The following is a 19289-nucleotide window of genomic DNA, read 5'->3' on the forward strand; positions in this document are numbered from 1 at the left end:
AGTTCATCAGTTCAGTTCATTCATTTATTCATCCCAGTTTATCCTGGTTATCAGTGCAGAAAGCTAAATTCATTGTTCAGATGAGATTAAAAGGTTTCTAAGGAAACCCAGCAACATGCTCATCATGCAGCTCTGGAGACAGGACTTCCTGTAGAACCTGTCACAGTCAAAGTCTGCAGAAGTTTATCAAAACGTGGTGAAGCAAGAAAACAAGCCGACTTTTTCTCCTACTGCTCTCCAGTCTACATTATCTGCTGTTATTCCAGCTCTTAACTTTTTGTTTTCTCAATTATTTCTACACCTGCTCTGTGTTCTGATTGGCTGATTCCCTCCTGGAGGCAGGGCATCAGCAGTCATGATGCTGCCATCACCTAATAGTTTTCTGTCTCCAGCTGTTAACTTTTCACTGTAACATAGAAAGGTCTTCTGCTCTGTCAAACCTCCAGTCGGGTCAGACTGCCGCTGGTACTGACCCGGTTCTGGTTCTGCTGGACGTTTTTTTCTGTTAAAGTGAAGCGTTTCCTCTCTCCTGTCGCCCCCTGCTGGTCAGGAGCAGCTCTGCTGGGTTTCCATAGAAACTGAACTGATTTAATATTCCTCCATTGAAACGTTAAAATAGAAAAACAAAAGAAAATATTTTCATGAGAGCAGAAGATCAAATATTCCTCCTGCGAACAGAACCAGAACCAGGACAAGGATCAGAACCAGAACCGGGACTAGAACCAGGACCAGCTGATGGTTCTGGAGTTTCTGATCCAGTTTTCCAGCTATTGAAGGTCGGAGTTTGTGACGTCAGCTGAGTCTCCACCAGGGGGCGCCAGAGACTTTTACATCAGCAGGATCAGGTTCACCTGCTGGGTTAGGGTTACCTCAAGGCTGCAGGTCAAAAGTCACATGTTGCTTTTGGGTGTTTCTAATATTTATATATTGATTTATAATTATTGATTTATAATTATTGATTTATTTTCTCTGCCTTCTAGAGTTGTTATTTTTAAATTTGGTTTGGTGTCTCGCACAATGATGATAAATGAATTCTGATCTGATGGGCAGCAGCACCAGAACCGGAACAGAACCAAAACCACAGCAGAACCAGAACAGAATCAGCATTCTTCATCCGGTTGTTTAGCCCAGAAACAAACTCAAGTCCTCAAGGGCCAGTGCCCTGCAACTTTAGATGTGTGTCATTAGCAAGGTTCTGGAGAACCTATCTACACAAGGAGGAGGTAATTAAGCCATTTCATCTGGAGGTGATGGTGTAAAGGACTCTTCAGTCAGAAGTGTCAGAGGACGGCTGTAGTACAAACTGCTACAGGAGGTCGTTCTTGTCTATAACATCTATAACATTTAATTTTCCCTTTGGATCAATAAACCATTTCTGAATTGACCAAAAAGGATTAATGATTTATAAATGTTCATTTTTCAGTTAAATGTGAAATAAAATTTTACTTTGATTTAATGCTTAAGAAATAAGCAGATTTGAATGTAAATTATATGGAAAGTTATGTGTTTGTGCCCTCATAATGTTCCACTGTGGAACAACAGAGCCATTCTATGTGGTAGAAAATCTATTTTTCTAGAAAATTGGTGGAATAAAGGAATCTGGTCAATTACTCATTTACTGGATGGAAATGGTGATTTTCTAAGTTTGGAGGATTTTAACAGGAAGTATAGAAATGATTGTTCACTAAGAATTTATAAGAAAGTTTTACGTAGTATCCCTGATGTCCTCATTCATTCAGTTAAAAACAGTTTATCTAATTTCTTTATTCCTAGACTCCATAAGATTCAATTTGAGCATGTGGACATTAGAGATAATAAATGCAACAACAAGTTTTTGAATCAGTATTCTATAAATAATATGTACCCAGGAAGAACAAAAAGCACAGTTCTCTTACAAAATTTTAAGAAATCTTTGATAGTCAAAATTAGGACAAATTATTTGAAATTCCCAATTCCTCCTAAATATAAAGAATTACAATTTAAAATAATAAATAACATATATCCTTCAAATGAGTTTTTAAGAGAGAGATTTAAGTTTAATGTTGAGAATTATGGCTTTTGTACAACTCAATTGGAAACAACTAAACATCTTTTTTATGAATGTAAAGAAGTATCAAACTTATGGGGTCAACTTCGAAACTTTCTGTCTTCTAAAACAATAAATGTAGATTTTATTTCCTTGCAAAACATTCAATTCGGTTTATCCATTAAAGAAAAAAATTTGGAATTTTTAATCAATATTCTAATAATTGTAACAAAGTATTATATCCATAAATGTCGCTATGCAAAATGCTCCCTCTCAATCTCTGCTCTCAAAAATGAACTTTCCCTTTTCAACAGATGTCTGAAAAAGATGCAGAATTTAAATGCAATTAAATTGTTTGAGTTAATTGAAGATTTTCAGTTGGTAGTCCCCACTGATTAATTTATTTTAACTATAATTATTTAATTTATTTTTAATTATTTTATTTTATTTTATTTTATACTTTGTTCCAGCCTTTGTATTTAATTGTATTTTTCAAAAGCAGGAGTTGTGATATTTCTTCTTGTATTGAAATATTGTTATTGACTTGTTATTTGAGATTGTTATTGTTTTTTTTTATATATTCAATAAAAAAAAAATAAAAAAAATAAAAGAAAAGTTATGTGTTTGTTCTTTCACTTCCGAACGTTTTGTGATGCCACGCCCCCTCTCTCTGATTGGCTGAGCGAACCGTCACTCCAAACAGAACCAGCCAATGGTAGTACGCAGATCAAGATACAAACTAATACAAACTATCCGCCGCCATGTTGTGTCTCCGCGGCCCGGAGGGACGTCCGGTCGTAAATAGTAAATGACGGTACCGCCCGCTGGGCCGCTGACTGGACCAGACCACAGCAGAACGCCATGAGCCGCCCGTCCTCAGCCGGAGGTGGAGGACTGGGAGCCGGTAAAGCCGGCGGGGGAAAGCACGGAGGCTCCGGAGGCACAGCTTCTGCTGCCGCCGCCGCTGCCGCTGCCGCGGCCGCAGCAGTGGCAGCTGCCGCCGGTGTAGGGTCCGTCCCCGGCTCGAGTTCTGCCGCCTCGTCCTCCGCCGGGTCGCTGCCAGCCGCCGCTGCTCTCCCCGGTCAGCCCCCGGAGCTAACGGCGCTGTTCGAGTGCCCGGTGTGCTTCGACTACGTTCTGCCGCCCATCCTGCAGTGCCAGGCGGGTCACCTGGTCTGCAACCCGTGCCGCCAGAAGCTGAGCTGCTGCCCGACCTGCCGCGGCCCGCTCAGCCCCAGCATCCGGAATCTGGCCATGGAGAAGGTGGCCTCCACGTTGCCGTTCCCCTGCAAGGTAAGGCATCGGACTTGAAATCGGACCGGTTCGAGCCGGGCCGGGCCGGGAGACTTCGCTTCAGCTAGACGCTTCCACTTCATGCGCGCGCGTCGGGTGACGTCAAGGGGATTCCTTCTGAACCAAAACAAATCTAGAGTCTGGACCCGTCCGGTTCTGGTCGAGAAACAGAACCAGGAAGGATATATTCAAGTGGTCAGGGCGCAGGAGTCTGGTTCTGGTTCTGGTTCTGGTCCCTCAGGAACCAGAGAGAGGGTTCAGTATGATCCTTATCTGGAATAAATATTAGTATTAATTCAATGTTGATCTGGTTCTGGAGCTGTTTGGGTCAGGTTCTGCTTCTGCTGCTCCGTGTAACAGAACCTGCCGTCTCTGGTTCTGTTGCAGACACATTAAAGTTGAAGTGGATTGGACTGAAATCTGATTCCTGACCTCTGACCTCATCTTGGTTCTGGTTCTGGTTCTGGTTCTACGCATCAGAAGTGTGTCATCTTAAAAGAAATCTATTCAAATCTGATCTGGTTGGAAAAATTTTTATTTTTAAGCAGCAGAACCAGAACTCGTTCTCAACTGTTGAACCCAGACATCCAGTTCTGGTACTGTTCTGGTTGTGACCCGGCTCCGGTCCGTTCCCCTCTCCCTACAGTACTCTGGTTCCGGCTGCCTGCTGGTCCTCCACCACAGCCAGAAGGCCGACCATGAGGAGCTGTGTGAGTTCAGGCCGTACACCTGTCCCTGCCCTGGAGCCACCTGCAAGTGGGCGGGGCCTCTGGAGGCCGTCATGCCACACTTGATGCACACGCACAAGTCCATCACCACACTGCAGGTCAGTACACACAAACACCTGTCTGGAGTCCAGTCAGAACCAGCAGAACTAGTTCTACTGAACGCCTGGAAACTGTCAGTAAACTAATCAATATCTCCCTTCAAACATCCTGACTCTGACCAGAGGTATGTAAACGTCTGAGTTCATGGGAGGTTTTCATCAGAACTGGTTGTGATGGTTCTGATCAGAACTCATACAACTGGTTCTGATTGGACAATAAATCAATAACAAACACTTTAAAGACGGAATCAATATCAATAGATATGATCAATAGATAAAACATGATCAATTATTAATAAATAAAACATCTTGATGAATGTTAAATATTTTCACTGATCTCCTTTCATGAACTGCACAGCATTCTGGGAGATGTAGGCTTTAGCCACTTAACCTGGGTCAGGCTCACTTTCTGGTTGCCTAGCAACAGCCTGCAGGGTAAAGGACAGTTCAAAATTCCCCTTGACTTTGGTTCCCTAGCAACTGCCTACTGGGTGCAAGGTGCAACAGCAGTTTCAGGTTTCTCCTCTTTGCCTCAGAACTGCTTTGAAATCAAAGTATGGAGTGAAAACTGGACAAAAGGTTAAAGGTCACATCACCAGTTCTGCTGTATGTCCAATAATAAAAAAAACTGATAAATAATTATCAATATAATAAAGTTTTCTAGCTGTACCGTCCAGCCCTGGGCGTGTGTGTGATTGTGTCTGAGCTGCAGGTCAGAGGTCAGCATGCTGTCTCTCCGCAGGGCGAGGATATCGTGTTCCTGGCGACGGACATCTCTCTGCCCGGCGCCGTGGACTGGGTCATGATGCAGTCCTGCTTCAGCCACCACTTCATGCTGGTTCTGGAGAAGCAGGAGAAGTTCGAGGGCCACCAGCAGTTCTTCGCAGTGGTTCTGCTCATCGGCGCCCGCAAGCAGGCCCAGAACTTCGCCTATCGCCTGGAACTCAACGGAAACCGGCGCCGCCTCACTTGGGAGGCCACGCCCCGCTCCATCCACGACGGCGTGGCAGCGGCCATCTTGAACAGCGACTGCCTGGTGTTCGACACGTCCGTCGCTCACCTGTTCGCCGACAACGGCAACCTGGGCATCAACGTCACCATCTCCATGTGCTGAGGTCGGCCCGGTACCGACCTGGTACCGACACGACCCGGTCCAGATCGGGTCTGATAAAAACCATTGAAATAAAAGTTCTGTTGGTTCTGGTTCTGGTCAATGATCTATGGATCAAAACATTGTCCAACTCAGAGACAGAACCGTTTCAGATTGTTGGACCCGTCCAGCTGGCAGAACTTTCGTGGTTGATGGTTCGTTTCTCTAGGGTTCAGTTCTGAACAGACAGAACTCTGACTGGGCTCTGTCACATGACCTTTGACCTTCTGTTGGCAGAACTTCCACATCATCAACTGGTTCCTGCAGAAGTTCTGTTATGGGCCGGCAGGGGAAGGAACCGGTTCTGGTTCTGGTGTTTCCCTTCAGCTTTGAGAGGACAACCAGAACCCCTAAGATGTCTCTAGGTTGGCTGCAGAACCAGAACTGTTGGATCTGGTTCAGTAGAACGACCCAACAGAACCATGTGTTCCTGACTCTGTTCTGAAGGGCTCAGACTGACCCTGGGATTGGGAGGTTGCTGGTTCTGATCCAGTCCACCACCACAGCCTTACTTTTCTATCGCTGCCCTCTTTCTGTGCTGCTGAATTTCTGATGAGATCCGCTGGACCCGGAATACTGCTCAGGTCTACAGAACCAGAACACAAACAGTTCGGGTTCACTAATGACTGCAGCAGGAAGATACCTCAGAACTCCTCCAGAACTCCTCAGATGCCAGGAACTGGACCTTGACTGCAGCTCAGGACACGCTAGTTCAGCAGAATCTGCAGATTTGGGGTCAAAGTTCCATCTTAAAATATTTAAAGCTACTATAAAGATCAGTTTATGTGAGCAGAAGAAGAAACATCAACAACGTTTTTTGTGATTTGGGCCTTTTAACTTTCTCCGGCCCTTTAAATCATTCCAAGTAGTTAAACCTTCAATCAACATATGAATGTAAAACACCATAAATACATCAATAAGAAATAAAACCAACCTGATGCTCCATCAGCCCACCATTACACTGTCAGGCTAGCTTAGCATTGTGAGCATGCTAGCTTTTGGATTCCTGATAAATTTCTTTCTGATGAGGAAATGAGCTTCTGATGTTGAACATAAACACTGTTCTTTAGCTGGTCTGTGATTTGGTTAGACCGGTTCTGGGTCAGTGTGCTGACTGTCCGGACCAGGACCGCAGCCGTCTGGGGTTCAGTCCTTCCTGAAATAATCTGAATAAAATTGGATTATCAGATTCAGAGAGGTCCAAGTCCCGTCTGAATCCCTTCAAACACTCCTTATGGAAAATAACTTATTTTTCTCTAATTTTAAATAAAAACAGATACCAGGCGTCTAATCTGGCATGTAACAGGTTAAACCCTGAAAACTGCTGAATGTTTTGAGCTGGGTTCAACTTTGATGAAAATTATACTGATACAACATTCATCTGTAACGTTTTCAGCACTTTGTGGCAGATGTAGCTGAAAATAAATCCAACGGTAAATTAGATCATGATTTAAAGCTAAACAACCAGCATGTTATACTATCAGGAAGTTTAAAACTAAAAATGTTTTAGGTTTATTCACATAAACTGATCTCATCTGTTGTTACTATGTTGTCTCTAACTGGAGCTAATTCAGGTAAAGAAAAATCTTTATTGATCCCAGATGGATAGTAAATATTCAGGTCTGACCTCAGAACCTCCCCGGTTTGATTAGCAAGCATGTCGTAGAACCCAGAGAGATGCTAACTGTGTTAGCATTGTCGTTAGCCTGGATGCTTGGTGCAATAATAAGGATTTAACAGAACTTTTTCCTAAGTTGGTGTGACATCAAAGACTAACTTCCTGTTGATTGAAAATGACACTTCCTGTTTCCATAAGCCCGCCCACACGCTTTATTCTGATTGGCCAGTTTAAAACACCCTACAGAAAAATTTATTTCTACTGTTTGCTGTCTGGAGGTAGATTCATCTTTTTCAGATGTTGTAACCAAATAAAAGAGTGAATAAACAATGATTTTATTTACTTCTATTATTTTCTGTCTCAGAAACATTCAGTTCTGTCTGGATAATCCTGGATCGGAACCTGGTCCAGACCAGTGACTCAGAAAAGGAGGGAGTCACCATAGTAACCAGTGCTTTTTCTTCTATTGAACTTCAAACGTTTCTCAGAAATCAAAGTTTCAGCCAGCATTTTATTTTTTTTATTATTAAACTGATCTGTACAAGTCTTTTTTTTTTTCCTGCTGTGGGTTCTGGCCAGCGCCCTCTGGTGGCCGGACGCTATGCAGCTACAGCAGCAGTAAGTGACATCACAGGAAACACATTTAAAGAGAAACTAAAATGAGCTTCCAGCTCTGGTTACAGCAACCATCCTCTTCATCTACGCTCCGTCTCTCGTCTCCTGATGTCTCTGTCTCTTCTTCGGCTGTCCTCTCTGTCCCTCCATCTGTCCTCTCTGTCTTCCTCTCTCCTTTCCTCTCTTCTTTTGCCATCGTCTCTCCTTCTGTCTGTCTCTCTGTCCCTGACGTCTCTCGCCCTCCTTTCCGTCTCTCTGTCGTCTCTCCTTCTGTCCCTGTTGTCTCTGTCCTCTCTTCTGTCCATCTCTCTGTCCATGTCCTCTCTGTCCCTCACTCTTTCCGGCACCCCCTGGTGGTTGTACTTGTCATACGCAGCGTCCTGTTTCTCCTCTTTGACCCGGATGGCTGCAGGAGGATGAGGAGACGAATCGGTCGAAGAAGACGACTCTCTGCTCTTTTTCTTCTTCTTTTCCTTCTTCTCTTTCTTTTTCTTCTTCTTCTCTTTCTTATCTGAAGGAAATGAAAATGCCAAAAGAAGAAATTAAGAGGCGCCTGGTTTTGGGTCGGGGGTTCCTTGTCAGCAGGAAGTGGCCTCACCCTTCTTGGCTTTCTTCACGGGGACGTCCTGCTGCTCATCTTCCTCAGAGGGGGCAGCAGCAGCTGGTTCAGAGGGTGCGCAGCCGTCTTCTCTGAGACGCTTGGTGATGTCATCAATGTCCTCGTGGTCTTTGGGAGGACGGTAGTTCTTCACATGGTCCACCCGGATGGTCCGCCCCTTGATCTGGAGATCAGAAGCATGTCAGTACCAGCTTCGGGTACCGGCCCCTGCCTCTGAGCAGGGGGGTGGAGCTTCTCAGCATGCTCACCTTGATGCCGTTGAAGTTGTCCACAGCCAGAATGGTGCTCCTCTGGTCCTCGTAGCAGACGAAGCAGAAGCCTTTGGACTTGCCCGTCTTCTTGTCTCTCACCAGGTTGATGTTGACGATCTCGCCGTACCTGACCGGAACGTATCGTTAGCGCCATGCTAGCAGGACGACCTCTGGAGGTCAGAGCGAGCGGGACTTACTGGGAGAAGACACAGATCAGGTCGCCTTCCGTCAGCTCGTAGGGAAACCCGCCTGCAGGACCACAACACACACACACACACACAGCTGATTACTCACAGGTCAGCATTCACACCGTTACATCACTTCCTGTCTGGACCTGGATGGAAATACGGACGACTAAAACAGTGAAAGCCAACTGCGTTATTATTACTTACATTTTAATGTCGTATCGTAAAGATTTTCAACATTTCCTTTTTGAATCTTTGTACCAATTAATTGATCAATCATCGTAAATTCTTTAGGATTTAATGAATGTTTTTGTGATTTTTTTGTTTTTTTATTAATTAAAGTTTATTATTCTGTGGAACTACTTTAAAAATATTTACAAACAATTTTGCTATATTTTTTTTTTCTTTAAATGTTCCCTTCAAAATCCATACATAGAAACAATTTGAGAAAAAATAAATAAGCAGACAAATTTAACATTTTTATTCTTTAAAGACTTTCATCAAGAATGAAAACTAGACAAGTTAGGCTGAAACAGCAGCAGAAACGAAGTCACTTAAATTATGATTGTCATCATTTTTACAGAAAATTTGGGATAAACTCAGTTATTTGTTACTGTTAAAAACTGGAGGAATGGATAATCACTATATTTAGAAATGAAGCCAGAGAATATGAATGCAACATTTCAAAGAACAATAGTAAACTGAGTTTATTGAATGATTTAGACATCAGTTAGGACAGGGGTGTCAAACATCTAAAAGTTGCAGGGCCGCTGTCCTGCAACTTTTAGATGTGCCTCTACTGCACCACCTGAATAGAATAATTAGCTCATTAGCAAGGCTCTGGAGAACTGATCTACACAAGAATTAGGTACTTAAGCCACTTCATTCCAGTGTTTTGTACTTGTGACACATCTAAAAACAGCAGGACAGTGGCCCTTAAGGACTGGAGTTTGAGACCCGTGAGTTAGGATCTTATTGTCCTAGCTGAGCTGTGTCTGTAGTAGCTGCAGATTTTTGGCAGCTACTACAGGCCTCCGTAGAAACATGTGTGAGGTGAAGACCTCACCGACAAAGATCCAGGCGCTGTCCCTGTACTCGCTGTGCCAGGACACGGCCTCCTTGATGCCCAGGTCGGCCTCGCGCTCGTTCAGCTCATTGATCAGCTTCACCTTCGTCAGCGGACTGCAGACAAAACAGAAGTTGGACTCAACAACCAAACTGAACAAATTAGGACATCAAGTTTAATAAATCCATGCATGGTTTAAATATTTATCTCCATATAACAGTTAAAGGAGATGTTCTACATTAGTCTCATCCATCCTCTGGTGTGAAGTCAGGTCAAATTTATTTCCCATCTTATTGAGAACTTTCTCCTTCTCTGCTGTCCTCAGGGGGCTAAGCCACCGTGGAGGTTATACCCTAGTACCGGCCCTGCCGTCAGGTTAAAATCCACAAAGACTAAACCAGTCCAACCTCCGAGTTCCAGCATGAAACTTCTGGCAACAAGGGGAACCTTTCACATCAAATCACATAACTAAATAAAGCTGAATCGTTTTTAAATGCTCAGGAAGAAAACGGTCGAGAGCTAAAATTATAAAGTTTTGGCGTTATTGTGTGAACCGATTTAGAGAGCACCATATTTGTGTCTCTGTGGATGTTCTAGTTTGGGTTTGTTCTGATTTATCAGCCAGTTATTGATACACGTAAGTTTAAATTGATCAGATTGTGAATGAGGTCCGGGGAGGAGCGGAAGAGCGGATGCTTCCCGGACCAACTGCGGCTGCAGGTCGGCTACAGTCTTTAGGAAGAGGTCTTCATGTCATCGATTCACTACCAGCAGAAAAGCAGCTTGAATGAAGGAGAAAATCACTTACTTCATGGTTTAATACAGCTCGGAGGAAGCGGCGTGAGGAGGAAACGGTTTACTCTGTTTACATGAACAACTTCCGCTTCAAAACTCTCCTCTGCTGCCACCTAACGGTCAGATCAATACAGTACTAGTTGGTTAATAAAACATATCTACTGTATATCATCTGAGAGTTTAAAAGATTAAATAATTAAATAACTTAAATTAAATCAACAGTAATGAGATTTGAGTATTTTTTTCTCTTCTCAATAAACCAGATAAAACTATCCGTTCTACTCCCCTCTTCTAGGGGGCGCTATGAAGCTAGCTGTTAGCTGTTGAGCCGGTTAAAAGTCTGTCTGTTCTGCATAAACGTTTCATTTATGTCTAACTTGACCTCTAAATATTTCAGGAAAATAGTTTATTCCGACGTTGATCAGTTTGATGTGAGCTAGAGTCATGAAATATCTTCCGTTTTAATATAATTTAGGTAAATGTAATAACCTAGCTGCTAAATTAGCTCTTCTGCTGTCAACTGAGGCAACTTAAACTTTCAAGATTTTTATGTAAATAAACCGAGCCGAACTGAACCGGGTCCAGCTCTTACCTTCAGTGGTGAGTACATTTAATTTAAACCCGAAATCCAGGAATAATGCTGGATGTATTTTAAAGCTTCCTGACAGTTTCTGAATGTGGAGGTTTCTGTTTGGTGGAACCGAGAGGGATTGAAGTGAAGCGTTACAGGAGCATAGGTAAATAAAACAGAAATAAAAGAAGGTAGAGGACGTTGGGGACTGGGGTCAAAGGTTCACATATTCTGGAAAAGATGCAAGGTCATTTCATTATTATAAAGGATTTCGGCAACAAGGTAATTTAAAGAGTTTTACGCAATTAGAAGGAAAATATAACAAGAAACAAGCAAAACAAAAAAAAAAAACATGACACAGCAGGCAAGAGGTTGAAAAACAGACACAGGTTATGATGTTCCACTACTCAACAAATGATTTCTAACCAGGTAGGTTTCAGCCTGGTTTTGAAGAGACTTGATGTTTCGGCTGGTTTTCAGTTTTCTGGAAGTTTGTTCCAGATCTGTGGTGCATAGAAACTGAGTCCTGCTTCTACGTGTTTGGTTCTGGTTCTGGTTCTGGTTCTGGATGCAGTAGCAGCTTTTTAATCCATTCAGTGATTTATGGACCAACAGAGGAATTTAAACAGGCAGGGAAGAGGAAGAATAATTGTTGCTTTAAATTAAGAACATTTTATCCGTTTAATGTTATAAAGCTTTGATGTCATCATCCGGCTGGTTGATGACTCCAGAACCGGGTCAGGTTGGAACTGTCTCTGGCCTGGTTCTGGTCTAAACAGACTGAGGTCCCAGTGAAAACAACTGGGCTCTTTTCTGACCAATCAGAATGCAGCCTTAGCTGTGTCAGGTTTGGGTCAGTTCTGTGGCTCCTCCTGCCAGACAGGGGGCGCTGTGGAGTTCAGCCTGTGGTAACCTTCTGTTTGTCTCAGAGGGACCGAGACGATAACGATGATGATCTCTCAGCTCTTCATCTTGTCCTCCAAGGGCGACCACCTCATCTACAAGGACTGTATCCTTCTGACCCAGTTAGCTTCAGGTCCTGATCCTAGTCCTAGTTGTGGTTCTGGCTCTGGATCTGTTTCTGGTCAACCCGAGTTCAGCCAATCAGAGTTCATCTTTTGTCTGTGTTCAACACTTGACTCTGAGACTCAGACCGTGGAGAGGCAGGAAGTGATGTCATCGACGTTTTCTATGAGAAGGTCACAGCGCTGACGGGAGACCAGCCGCCCGTTGTCATGGTAATGCTGCCGTCCCTCTCTCCCTCCTTCCATCCCTCCATCTGATCCTCTGTTTTCCTGCAGAGCCATAAAGACCTCCACTTCGTCCACATCAGGCAGGGCGGTCTCTACTGGGTTGCCACGACGACAGCTGACTCCTCTCCATTCAGTATCATCGAGTTCCTGAGCAGGTTGGTGTTGGTTCGCCTCCAGCTGCTGACCTGTCAGCTGTGGTGACCTCTGACCTCTGCTCCAGGCTCAGCGGTCTGGTGAAGGATTACTGCGGCAGCCTCTCAGAGAAGGCCGTTCAGATGAACTTCGCCCTGATCTACGAGCTGCTGGACGAGGTGCTGGTGAGTCTGTGACCACAGGGGGCGCTGTGCTGTTACCCTGACCAACGGCACAGCGCCCCCTGAGCCAGAGCCGTAACTCCGCCCACACACACAGAGCGCTTTGTCTTACTGTCAGTCATAGTAACGAGATATATAACTGAAAATGTGTGAATAATGTCAATAAATATAAAAAAATACAAAAGTTAAAAACTCGATCAGTCTCTGTGTTGGAATAATCAGAATTATTTTACTGTTTTTAAACTAATGAGAAACATGAAAACTGATCAATACTGAAGCAGCAGAGACCCGAGGAAGGATCCATGTCCATCTGTCCATCTGTCCTGCTCTAGACATGAATCCCTCTGTCAGTCTGAATAATCATTTAGCTCCATGTAAAAGCGTTCAGGCTGTGACTCCATGTCTCCAGGACTACGGCTACGTTCAGACGACATCATCAGACGTCCTGAAGAACTTCATCCAATCAGAGGCAGTCTCCTCCAAACCCTTCAGCCTCTTCGACCTCAGCAACGTGGGACTGGTACGTATCGCCCCCTACTGGCGCCGCGAGTCATTACCTCCCTCTCAGCCAGGCCCTGGTCACAACCTGATCAGAACCTGATCAAAATCACATCAGGCTCTGATTCCATCAGCAGAGGTTCTGCTCTTCAGGTCCAGCAGTCTGGGCTGAGTTGGACCAACATCTCCAACTCCTTGTTCTGGTCCAGGTTCCAGGTGAAGCCGAGCTTATCTGGTAAAATCTGGACCCGTGGGGCTGGATCTGATGGTTCTGGTTGTTCTCTGTTGTAGTTTGGAGCGGAAACCCAGCAGAATAAAGTTGCTCCCAGTTCTGCTGCCACCAGACCAATCCAGACCAGCAGAGATCCGGTAACAATACTCTGACTGTGTTCGACCAGAACCGGACCTCTGGTTCTGATCACTGACGTGGTTCTGTTGTTCTCCAGGGAGGGAAGAGCGAGATCTTTGTGGACGTGATCGAGAAGATGTCGGTGGTGATCGGCTCCAATGTGAGTTCAGTCCAGTAATATCCAGAACCAGAACCGCAGTCTGGAGGTCCTGGAGGTCCAGACTCAGAAACAGAACCCAACAAACCCGGTTTTGAAGTGCATCAGAACCTGGTGGTATCATTGAGAGTCTCAGTGGAGACATTCTGGACTTATCTGCAGATGAACTGGACCTTCTGCTCTCCAGCTGTCAGAACCTGAACGGTTCTGCTGGTTCTGTTGACCCAGGACCCGAGTCGTCATGCGGAAGGCTGAGCTGTCTGTGTTCTGACCCACAGGGGGTTCTGATGAAGGCTGACATTGAGGGAGAGGTCCGAGTCAAGTGCTACATGCCGAGCTGCTCCGGTGAGTCTTAAGAACCAGAACCGTGATATTACCAGTAGAACCAGTGTTCCCAGTAACACCAGGTGTTCCTCCGTCTCCCAGAGATGCGGATCGGTCTGAATGAGGAGTTCAGTGTGGGGAAGTCCCAGCTCCGAGGTAAGCCACACCCCCTGACCTCTGACCCCTGACCCATCCAGCAGCAGGTTCTGTCCACTCAAAGGTTCTGACCCACCCAGGTTACGGCGCCGCTGTCCGGGTCGATGAGTGCAGCTTCCACCAGTCGGTCCAGCTGGACGAGTTCCACAGCCACCGGATCCTCAGACTGTGTCCCAGCCAGGGAGAGGTGACCTCTGACCCCATCGTCACTGAGCTCTTCATCCTGTGATGACATCACTGACCGCTCCTCTTCCTCCTCCAGCACACGGTGATGCAGTACCGGCTGAGTGACGAGCTGCCGTCGGCGCCACCGTTCCGCCTCTTCCCCAGTGTGGAGAGGGACTCAGCAGGACGGTAAGCCCCGCCCCCTCAGTGGTTCTGGTTCTGGTTCTTGTCTCCAGACTGGGGAATTGTTTGTCATCACCAGCAGGGGGCAGCATCACCATAACCTCTGGGTCCTCCATGTTTCTGCTTTTCCTCATTTTACTAAACAAACATTTTATTTATCTGCATCTGACCTTTGACCTTATCCCCATTCTATACCTATGATGATGTCACTTTCTGAGTTCTTGATGAAGCATTTACAGAATATTAAAGCTGCTCAGCCTGTTTACCGCTGGCCGTTCCTATCAGGGCATCTCCATGGTAACAGTGAACCGCCACCTGGGGCCTCAGGTCCCTACAGGTGAGGCTGCTCTCTGATTGGCTGCTCTAATGAAGCTGTTGTTGTCCTCCTCAGGCTGCTGATGTACCTGAAGCTGCGCTGCGACCTTCCGCCCAACAGGTCAGTTGCCCTGCTTCCTGAGGGGGCGGGGCCAGCGGCTCAGGTGGTGCACACCTGCTGCTCTGCGTCATTCGGCTCCCTGAGCGCAGCTGGAAATGGTTTGTTTATTCAGGAGGAAATTTATCTGAGTTCTGGTGGTTCTGGTTGGAGCTGTCGGTACCAGGGCCACCGACCCGCTCTGACCAGAACCAGACCGGCCTGCTGCCACACCCTGCAGCCACTGCTCTGGTTCAACATGCTGAACATGCAAATCAGGACAGAGTGGCTGCAGCTCACCTGGCTGGTTGCTAGGAGACCACAGGTAGCCGGGCTCCAGCTGGGTTCCTGTCTGAGGAACAGCAGCTTCTGGTTCTCCTGGTTCTAAACCGTCTGGTTGTACCTGAGCGGGCCTGGGTCTGATCCTGGCTCTGCTGATGGAGCTCAGTGACCCGGTTCTGATCCAGTTCTGATTTGGTTGTGACCCACAACCCAGCAGGACATCAGTGCTATTTTTTTTTGCTATTTTGTTTTGAATTTTACTCACTAATTCAGGCTCAGATCATCTCCTGCCTCTAGTTCACAAACAGAAACCAGCTGCATAAACTATAAAATAACAAAAGAATCAAAGATTAATATATCAATCAATCAATCAGATTTTATTTGTACAGCACATTTCAGCAACAAAGTCTTTCAAAGTGCTTTACATCATAACAAACACAAAAACACCAAGTCGTGCAACATAGAATCAACAATCAAAACACAACATTAAGTCAAGTGCCATCTTTAAATTTGTAATTGTTTACGTTTCAAATACAAATCTAAACAAGTGGGTTTTTAGTTGAGATTTAAAGGAAGTCAGTGTTTCAGCTGTTTTACAGTTTTCTGAAAATTTGTTCCAGATTTGTGCTGCAAAGAAGTTGAATGCTGATTCTCCTCGTTTGGTTCTGGTTCTGGGAATGCAGAGCAGACCAGAACCAGAAGACCTGAGGCGTCTATAAATATATAGAACAAGAACCCGGTCGAAACTGACTCAAAAGTTACCGGTTCAATCATCCAGCAGAACGGGTCACTTCCACACCCATTCATGGGTTAGAAGGAACCGTTTGGTTGTTCTCCAAGTGAGAATCTTGTAATTATATGAAAAAGTTCATATGGTGTGAATAACTTTCACAAATGCAATTTAAATTATTTAATTTGGGAAAGTATTAATAAAGGTCAGGAGTTGTGAAATTATTTCAGTTCAGGTTCCTTCATGATAGAAGAAAAACTCTAATCCGACAGATTATCTACCTTAGATTACACAGGAACAAATGAATGGGTTCACAACCGCAAACTACAGACACTACAGTAAGATACTGAAACAGGAAGTAGAAGTCACTGAAACAGGAAGTAGAAGTCACTGTAGCAAGAAGATGGAGCACAGTGATGATGATGATGATGACGTCACCTTCTTCTCTTTCTAGCACCGCCATCAACCTCAGTGCCTCCATCCCGGTTCCTAAAGGCTCTGTGAGGTGAGCGTTGCCATGGGAGCTCTGATTTGACTATGGTTCTGATGTTTGGTTCCTGACCCGATTTGGTTTGTAAAGTCGGATGGAAATAAGGAGCCAGCATCCGTCCCAGTTGTATGGTTCTGGCTCTGATCTGATGGTAGAACCAGAACCTGCCTGGGTCGTGGATGGATGCTGATCTCATGGTGACCTCTGACCCCTGTGAATCCTGTGTTTGTCTCCAGTCTGTCCCAGGAGCTCAGCAGTCCGGATCAGAGCGCGGAGCTGCAGAACAGAACCATGTTCTGGAAAATCCCACGGTTCTGTGGAGGAACCCAGCTGTCCGCCCTGTTCAAGGTGACCCGGTTCTGTTCTCTCTACCTGCTGGTACCAGAACCAGCTGGTCCAGAACCAGTCTGCCAGAACCTGTTGATGGAATAATATGTCCAGTTTCTGACCCGGTTCTGGAATCATCTGCTCCATATTTTCAATCATCATCAGAGCAGATGGGTTCTATATGGGCCTGTCTGGTTCTGGACCAATCTGGTTCTGTGCCGGCAGTGCATGCTGTCGGTAACAGAACTTCTGATTCTGTCCTGTCCTCCGTCCCCAGCTGGACGTTCCGGGTCTGAGCTCCGCCTCCATGCTGGAGGTCGGTCCGGTCGGGCTCAGCTTCGAGCTGCCTAAGTGGACCGCTACCGGACTGCAGATCCGCTTCCTGCGCCTGTCTCCCATCCATCCCGGCCCGTCTCAGCGCTGGGTCCGATATGTCACCCACTCCGACTCCTACATCATCCGGATCTGACCCGGTTCTGAACTGGCTGGACCCGGTCTGGAGCTCTGGAAATTATGTACTGTTGGACCTTTTAAAGTAGAATTCTGAGTCTAGAACCAGGAGGAAGTTCTGTGCTGATTCAGCCCGAGCATGCTCACTGACCCATTCCACTTCTGCTTCAGAACTTCCTGCTGATAATGATTCACCAGCTGACCCGGACCAGCGCGTCGCTGAAGGTTAAACCCGGCTGCGGCCCGGCCCGACTCGCTGGGCTCGTCCCTTCCTCTGGGGTCCCACAGGAAGGCCTGCGGTTCTGATCCAGAACAGCGACAGGAAGCAGAGGAGGCTGCAGAGACAGTAGTAACCAGGTCGGCTCTGGACTTCCTGATGGAAACAGTTCTGACAGGCCCGGTTCTGAGCAGCGGCTCCAGCACATGTTGCTGCTCTGCTCCTGTTCAAGATAGAACCAGAACCGGTCTAGAACTTCTCTGACCTGCCCTGAGGTGATAGTTACTGGAGGAAAAGTTCTCCTTTGAGTTCTGGGATTTGAATAAGTTACTCTGACTAGCACTTATGCTAATCAGCTAATAGCAAAGCTAATTTTAGGCTTAGCGATAACTCTGAAGCTTCCCCTAAATTAATGTGGATGGATAAATTCTGAAGCACTGATTTCCTTGGATGTTTTTTAAGATTTCAGTTGAATGAAGTTTGGCATCTGGGTTGAAGTTTTGGTTTTTGACTGTTAGAAATCTTCAAAAAGTTAGGCCTCATAGTCATGCTCTTATTTTGAAGTCTGTTGACACAGCAGCTCTGATTCATTGCTCCACAGTGAACAATTTAAAATCTGCTGAATTCCTGGTGCTTTCTGACCGGAGCCTTAACGCGGTCAGTTTGGCTAAACTAGCAACAGAGTTAGCAACAACTATGAAACTTAAACTTGGTATAACTCATGTCACTGACACATGGAGCATATCAATATGACGGAATTTAGTGCTTTAGCATTCACTTCTGCTAATTACCATGTTGGTATAGAGCTTTAGCATTAGTTTCTGCTAATTACTGTGTTGGTATAGCTACTTAGCGATAGCAGAACTAATATTTATAATTAGTGCTTTAGGGTTACCACAGCTAGGTTTGCAGTTAGCGGTCCTACCACTGAGTTAATGTCCTTCCTCAGTGGGTCATAGAAGCATCCATACAGGCTGACCTCTGACCTCTGGAAGGAACCAGACCTCCTTACCTGCTCTGTTAACAGAACTCTGATCGATCAGTTTCACTTCCTGCCAGATGTTGAAAGCTTCCAGATGTTTTTCCATGAAGACTTCCAGCTGTGAGCCCAGCCTCTCCCTGCTCTCCCTCAGCCCCTGGGCTGTGTGCAGAGCCGACCGGAGCTCCTTCAGCTGAGTGAACATGTTCTGCCGATTAACATCTCGTTCCACTCAGTGGACCGCAGGACGGAGCCGGGTTCTGCTGGGACCGGCTGGAACACTTCGACACCAAGAGGAGCCCGGGTGGTTCTGGTCAGAACTCAAAGCCAGGATCTAGACCCAGACTGAGGTTCTGGAGGTGCTTCAGTCAGTTCTGACCCAGAACCAGGACGTTCTCAGTTTTATTTTCATGTTAAGAATTTTAATTTCAGTTTCTATGGCAACTGAAGCTAGTGAGGCTTAATATTAGCATAAACTAAAAACAAAACAACTTCCTATGGAGTCCTCCTCTCTTTTTCTGCTGTAGAAAAGTTCCCCAGCCTGATGAACTTCGGACTTTCATCATAATTAATGTTCATCAATAAATTACGGAGGTTTGGTTTTGATCTGGGAACCAGCTGGACCCGTCCAGCTAACCAGGACCGGCCCAGTTCTGCTGGTTCTGACCTCAGATAAGCAGAAGGAAACGGGTCAGCGCCGCAGACCTGCTGCCTCAGCTGTTCTGAGGAAACAACAACTGGCTGGACTGAACCGGTCCTGGGTCAGAAGAACTAGGCCAGCGCAGAGTTCAGCTGGACTCAACAGGTCCCGGTTCTGAGCCGGTCCGGCTTGTGGATATTTTCTCTTTAATAAATGAGCTTTTATGCTTCTGACTCATTGAAATTGTTTTATTTTCAACTATCTGTTTATTTATATTTTTATTTTTAACAGTTTTCCAGAAACTTGCCAGGAAGCTTCAGACTGATCATGTAAAAAACCAAAACAGCT

General features: G+C 45.5%; 3 protein-coding genes across 4 annotated transcripts; 2 read left to right on the forward strand and 1 right to left on the reverse strand.

Annotated features, from left to right (window-relative positions):
* Positions 1–2750: 2750 nt before the first annotated feature.
* siah2l (seven in absentia homolog 2 (Drosophila)-like) lies at positions 2751–5349 on the forward strand. The gene is made up of 3 exons (XM_044141182.1): positions 2751–3319; positions 3966–4145; positions 4888–5349. Exons 1-3 carry the CDS (start codon positions 2888–2890, stop codon positions 5257–5259), a joined length of 984 nt encoding a protein of 327 aa, XP_043997117.1. The 5' UTR covers positions 2751–2887; the 3' UTR covers positions 5260–5349.
* Positions 5350–6425: 1076 nt separating this feature from the next.
* rbmx2 (RNA binding motif protein X-linked 2) lies at positions 6426–11189 on the reverse strand. 2 transcript variants are annotated; one of them, XM_044141187.1, is made up of 7 exons: positions 11037–11189; positions 10458–10557; positions 9650–9765; positions 8596–8647; positions 8396–8525; positions 8127–8310; positions 6426–8039 (listed from the first exon to the last, which is right to left on the reverse strand). In XM_044141187.1, exons 2-7 carry the CDS (start codon positions 10460–10462, stop codon positions 7609–7611), a joined length of 918 nt encoding a protein of 305 aa, XP_043997122.1. In that variant the 5' UTR covers positions 10463–10557; positions 11037–11189; the 3' UTR covers positions 6426–7608. The 2 variants fall into 2 exon arrangements, with proteins under 2 accessions (XP_043997122.1, XP_043997121.1); XM_044141186.1 differs by lacking the exons at positions 10458–10557; positions 11037–11189 and adding an exon at positions 9888–9913.
* On the forward strand, positions 10607–17763 carry ap4m1 (adaptor related protein complex 4 subunit mu 1). Its single transcript, XM_044141173.1, has 16 exons — positions 10607–11044; positions 11945–12024; positions 12168–12253; positions 12317–12423; positions 12489–12585; positions 12992–13102; positions 13372–13449; positions 13527–13589; positions 13865–13931; positions 14013–14066; positions 14147–14253; positions 14329–14420; positions 14806–14850; positions 16293–16343; positions 16565–16676; positions 16933–17763. Exons 2-16 carry the CDS (start codon positions 11964–11966, stop codon positions 17122–17124), a joined length of 1323 nt encoding a protein of 440 aa, XP_043997108.1. The 5' UTR covers positions 10607–11044; positions 11945–11963; the 3' UTR covers positions 17125–17763.
* Positions 17764–19289: the final 1526 nt, after the last annotated feature.

Source organism: Gambusia affinis, linkage group LG15 (genome assembly GCF_019740435.1).
Source record: "Gambusia affinis linkage group LG15, SWU_Gaff_1.0, whole genome shotgun sequence".
NCBI lineage: Eukaryota > Metazoa > Chordata > Actinopteri > Cyprinodontiformes > Poeciliidae > Gambusia > Gambusia affinis.

Bases quoted from the DNA above. Each gene is read 5' to 3' on its own strand.
- siah2l (XM_044141182.1), top strand. From the start codon at position 2,888: ATGAGCCGCCCGTCCTCAGCCGGAGGTGGAGGACTGGGAGCCGGTAAA. The intron at 3,320-3,965 runs GTAAGGCATCGG...CTCTCCCTACAG, and splicing joins CGTTGCCGTTCCCCTGCAAG to TACTCTGGTTCCGGCTGCCT. The intron at 4,146-4,887 runs GTCAGTACACAC...GTCTCTCCGCAG, and splicing joins AGTCCATCACCACACTGCAG to GGCGAGGATATCGTGTTCCT.
- rbmx2 (XM_044141186.1), bottom strand. The intron at 8,526-8,595 runs GTAAGTCCCGCT...CGTTCCGGTCAG, and splicing joins CTGATCTGTGTCTTCTCCCA to GTACGGCGAGATCGTCAACA. The intron at 8,311-8,395 runs GTGAGCATGCTG...TCTGATCTCCAG, and splicing joins ACAACTTCAACGGCATCAAG to ATCAAGGGGCGGACCATCCG.
- ap4m1 (XM_044141173.1), top strand. From the start codon at position 11,964: ATGATGATCTCTCAGCTCTTCATCTTGTCCTCCAAGGGCGACCACCTC. The intron at 13,932-14,012 runs GTGAGTCTTAAG...TCCGTCTCCCAG, and splicing joins CTACATGCCGAGCTGCTCCG to AGATGCGGATCGGTCTGAAT. The intron at 14,067-14,146 runs GTAAGCCACACC...TGACCCACCCAG, and splicing joins GGGGAAGTCCCAGCTCCGAG to GTTACGGCGCCGCTGTCCGG.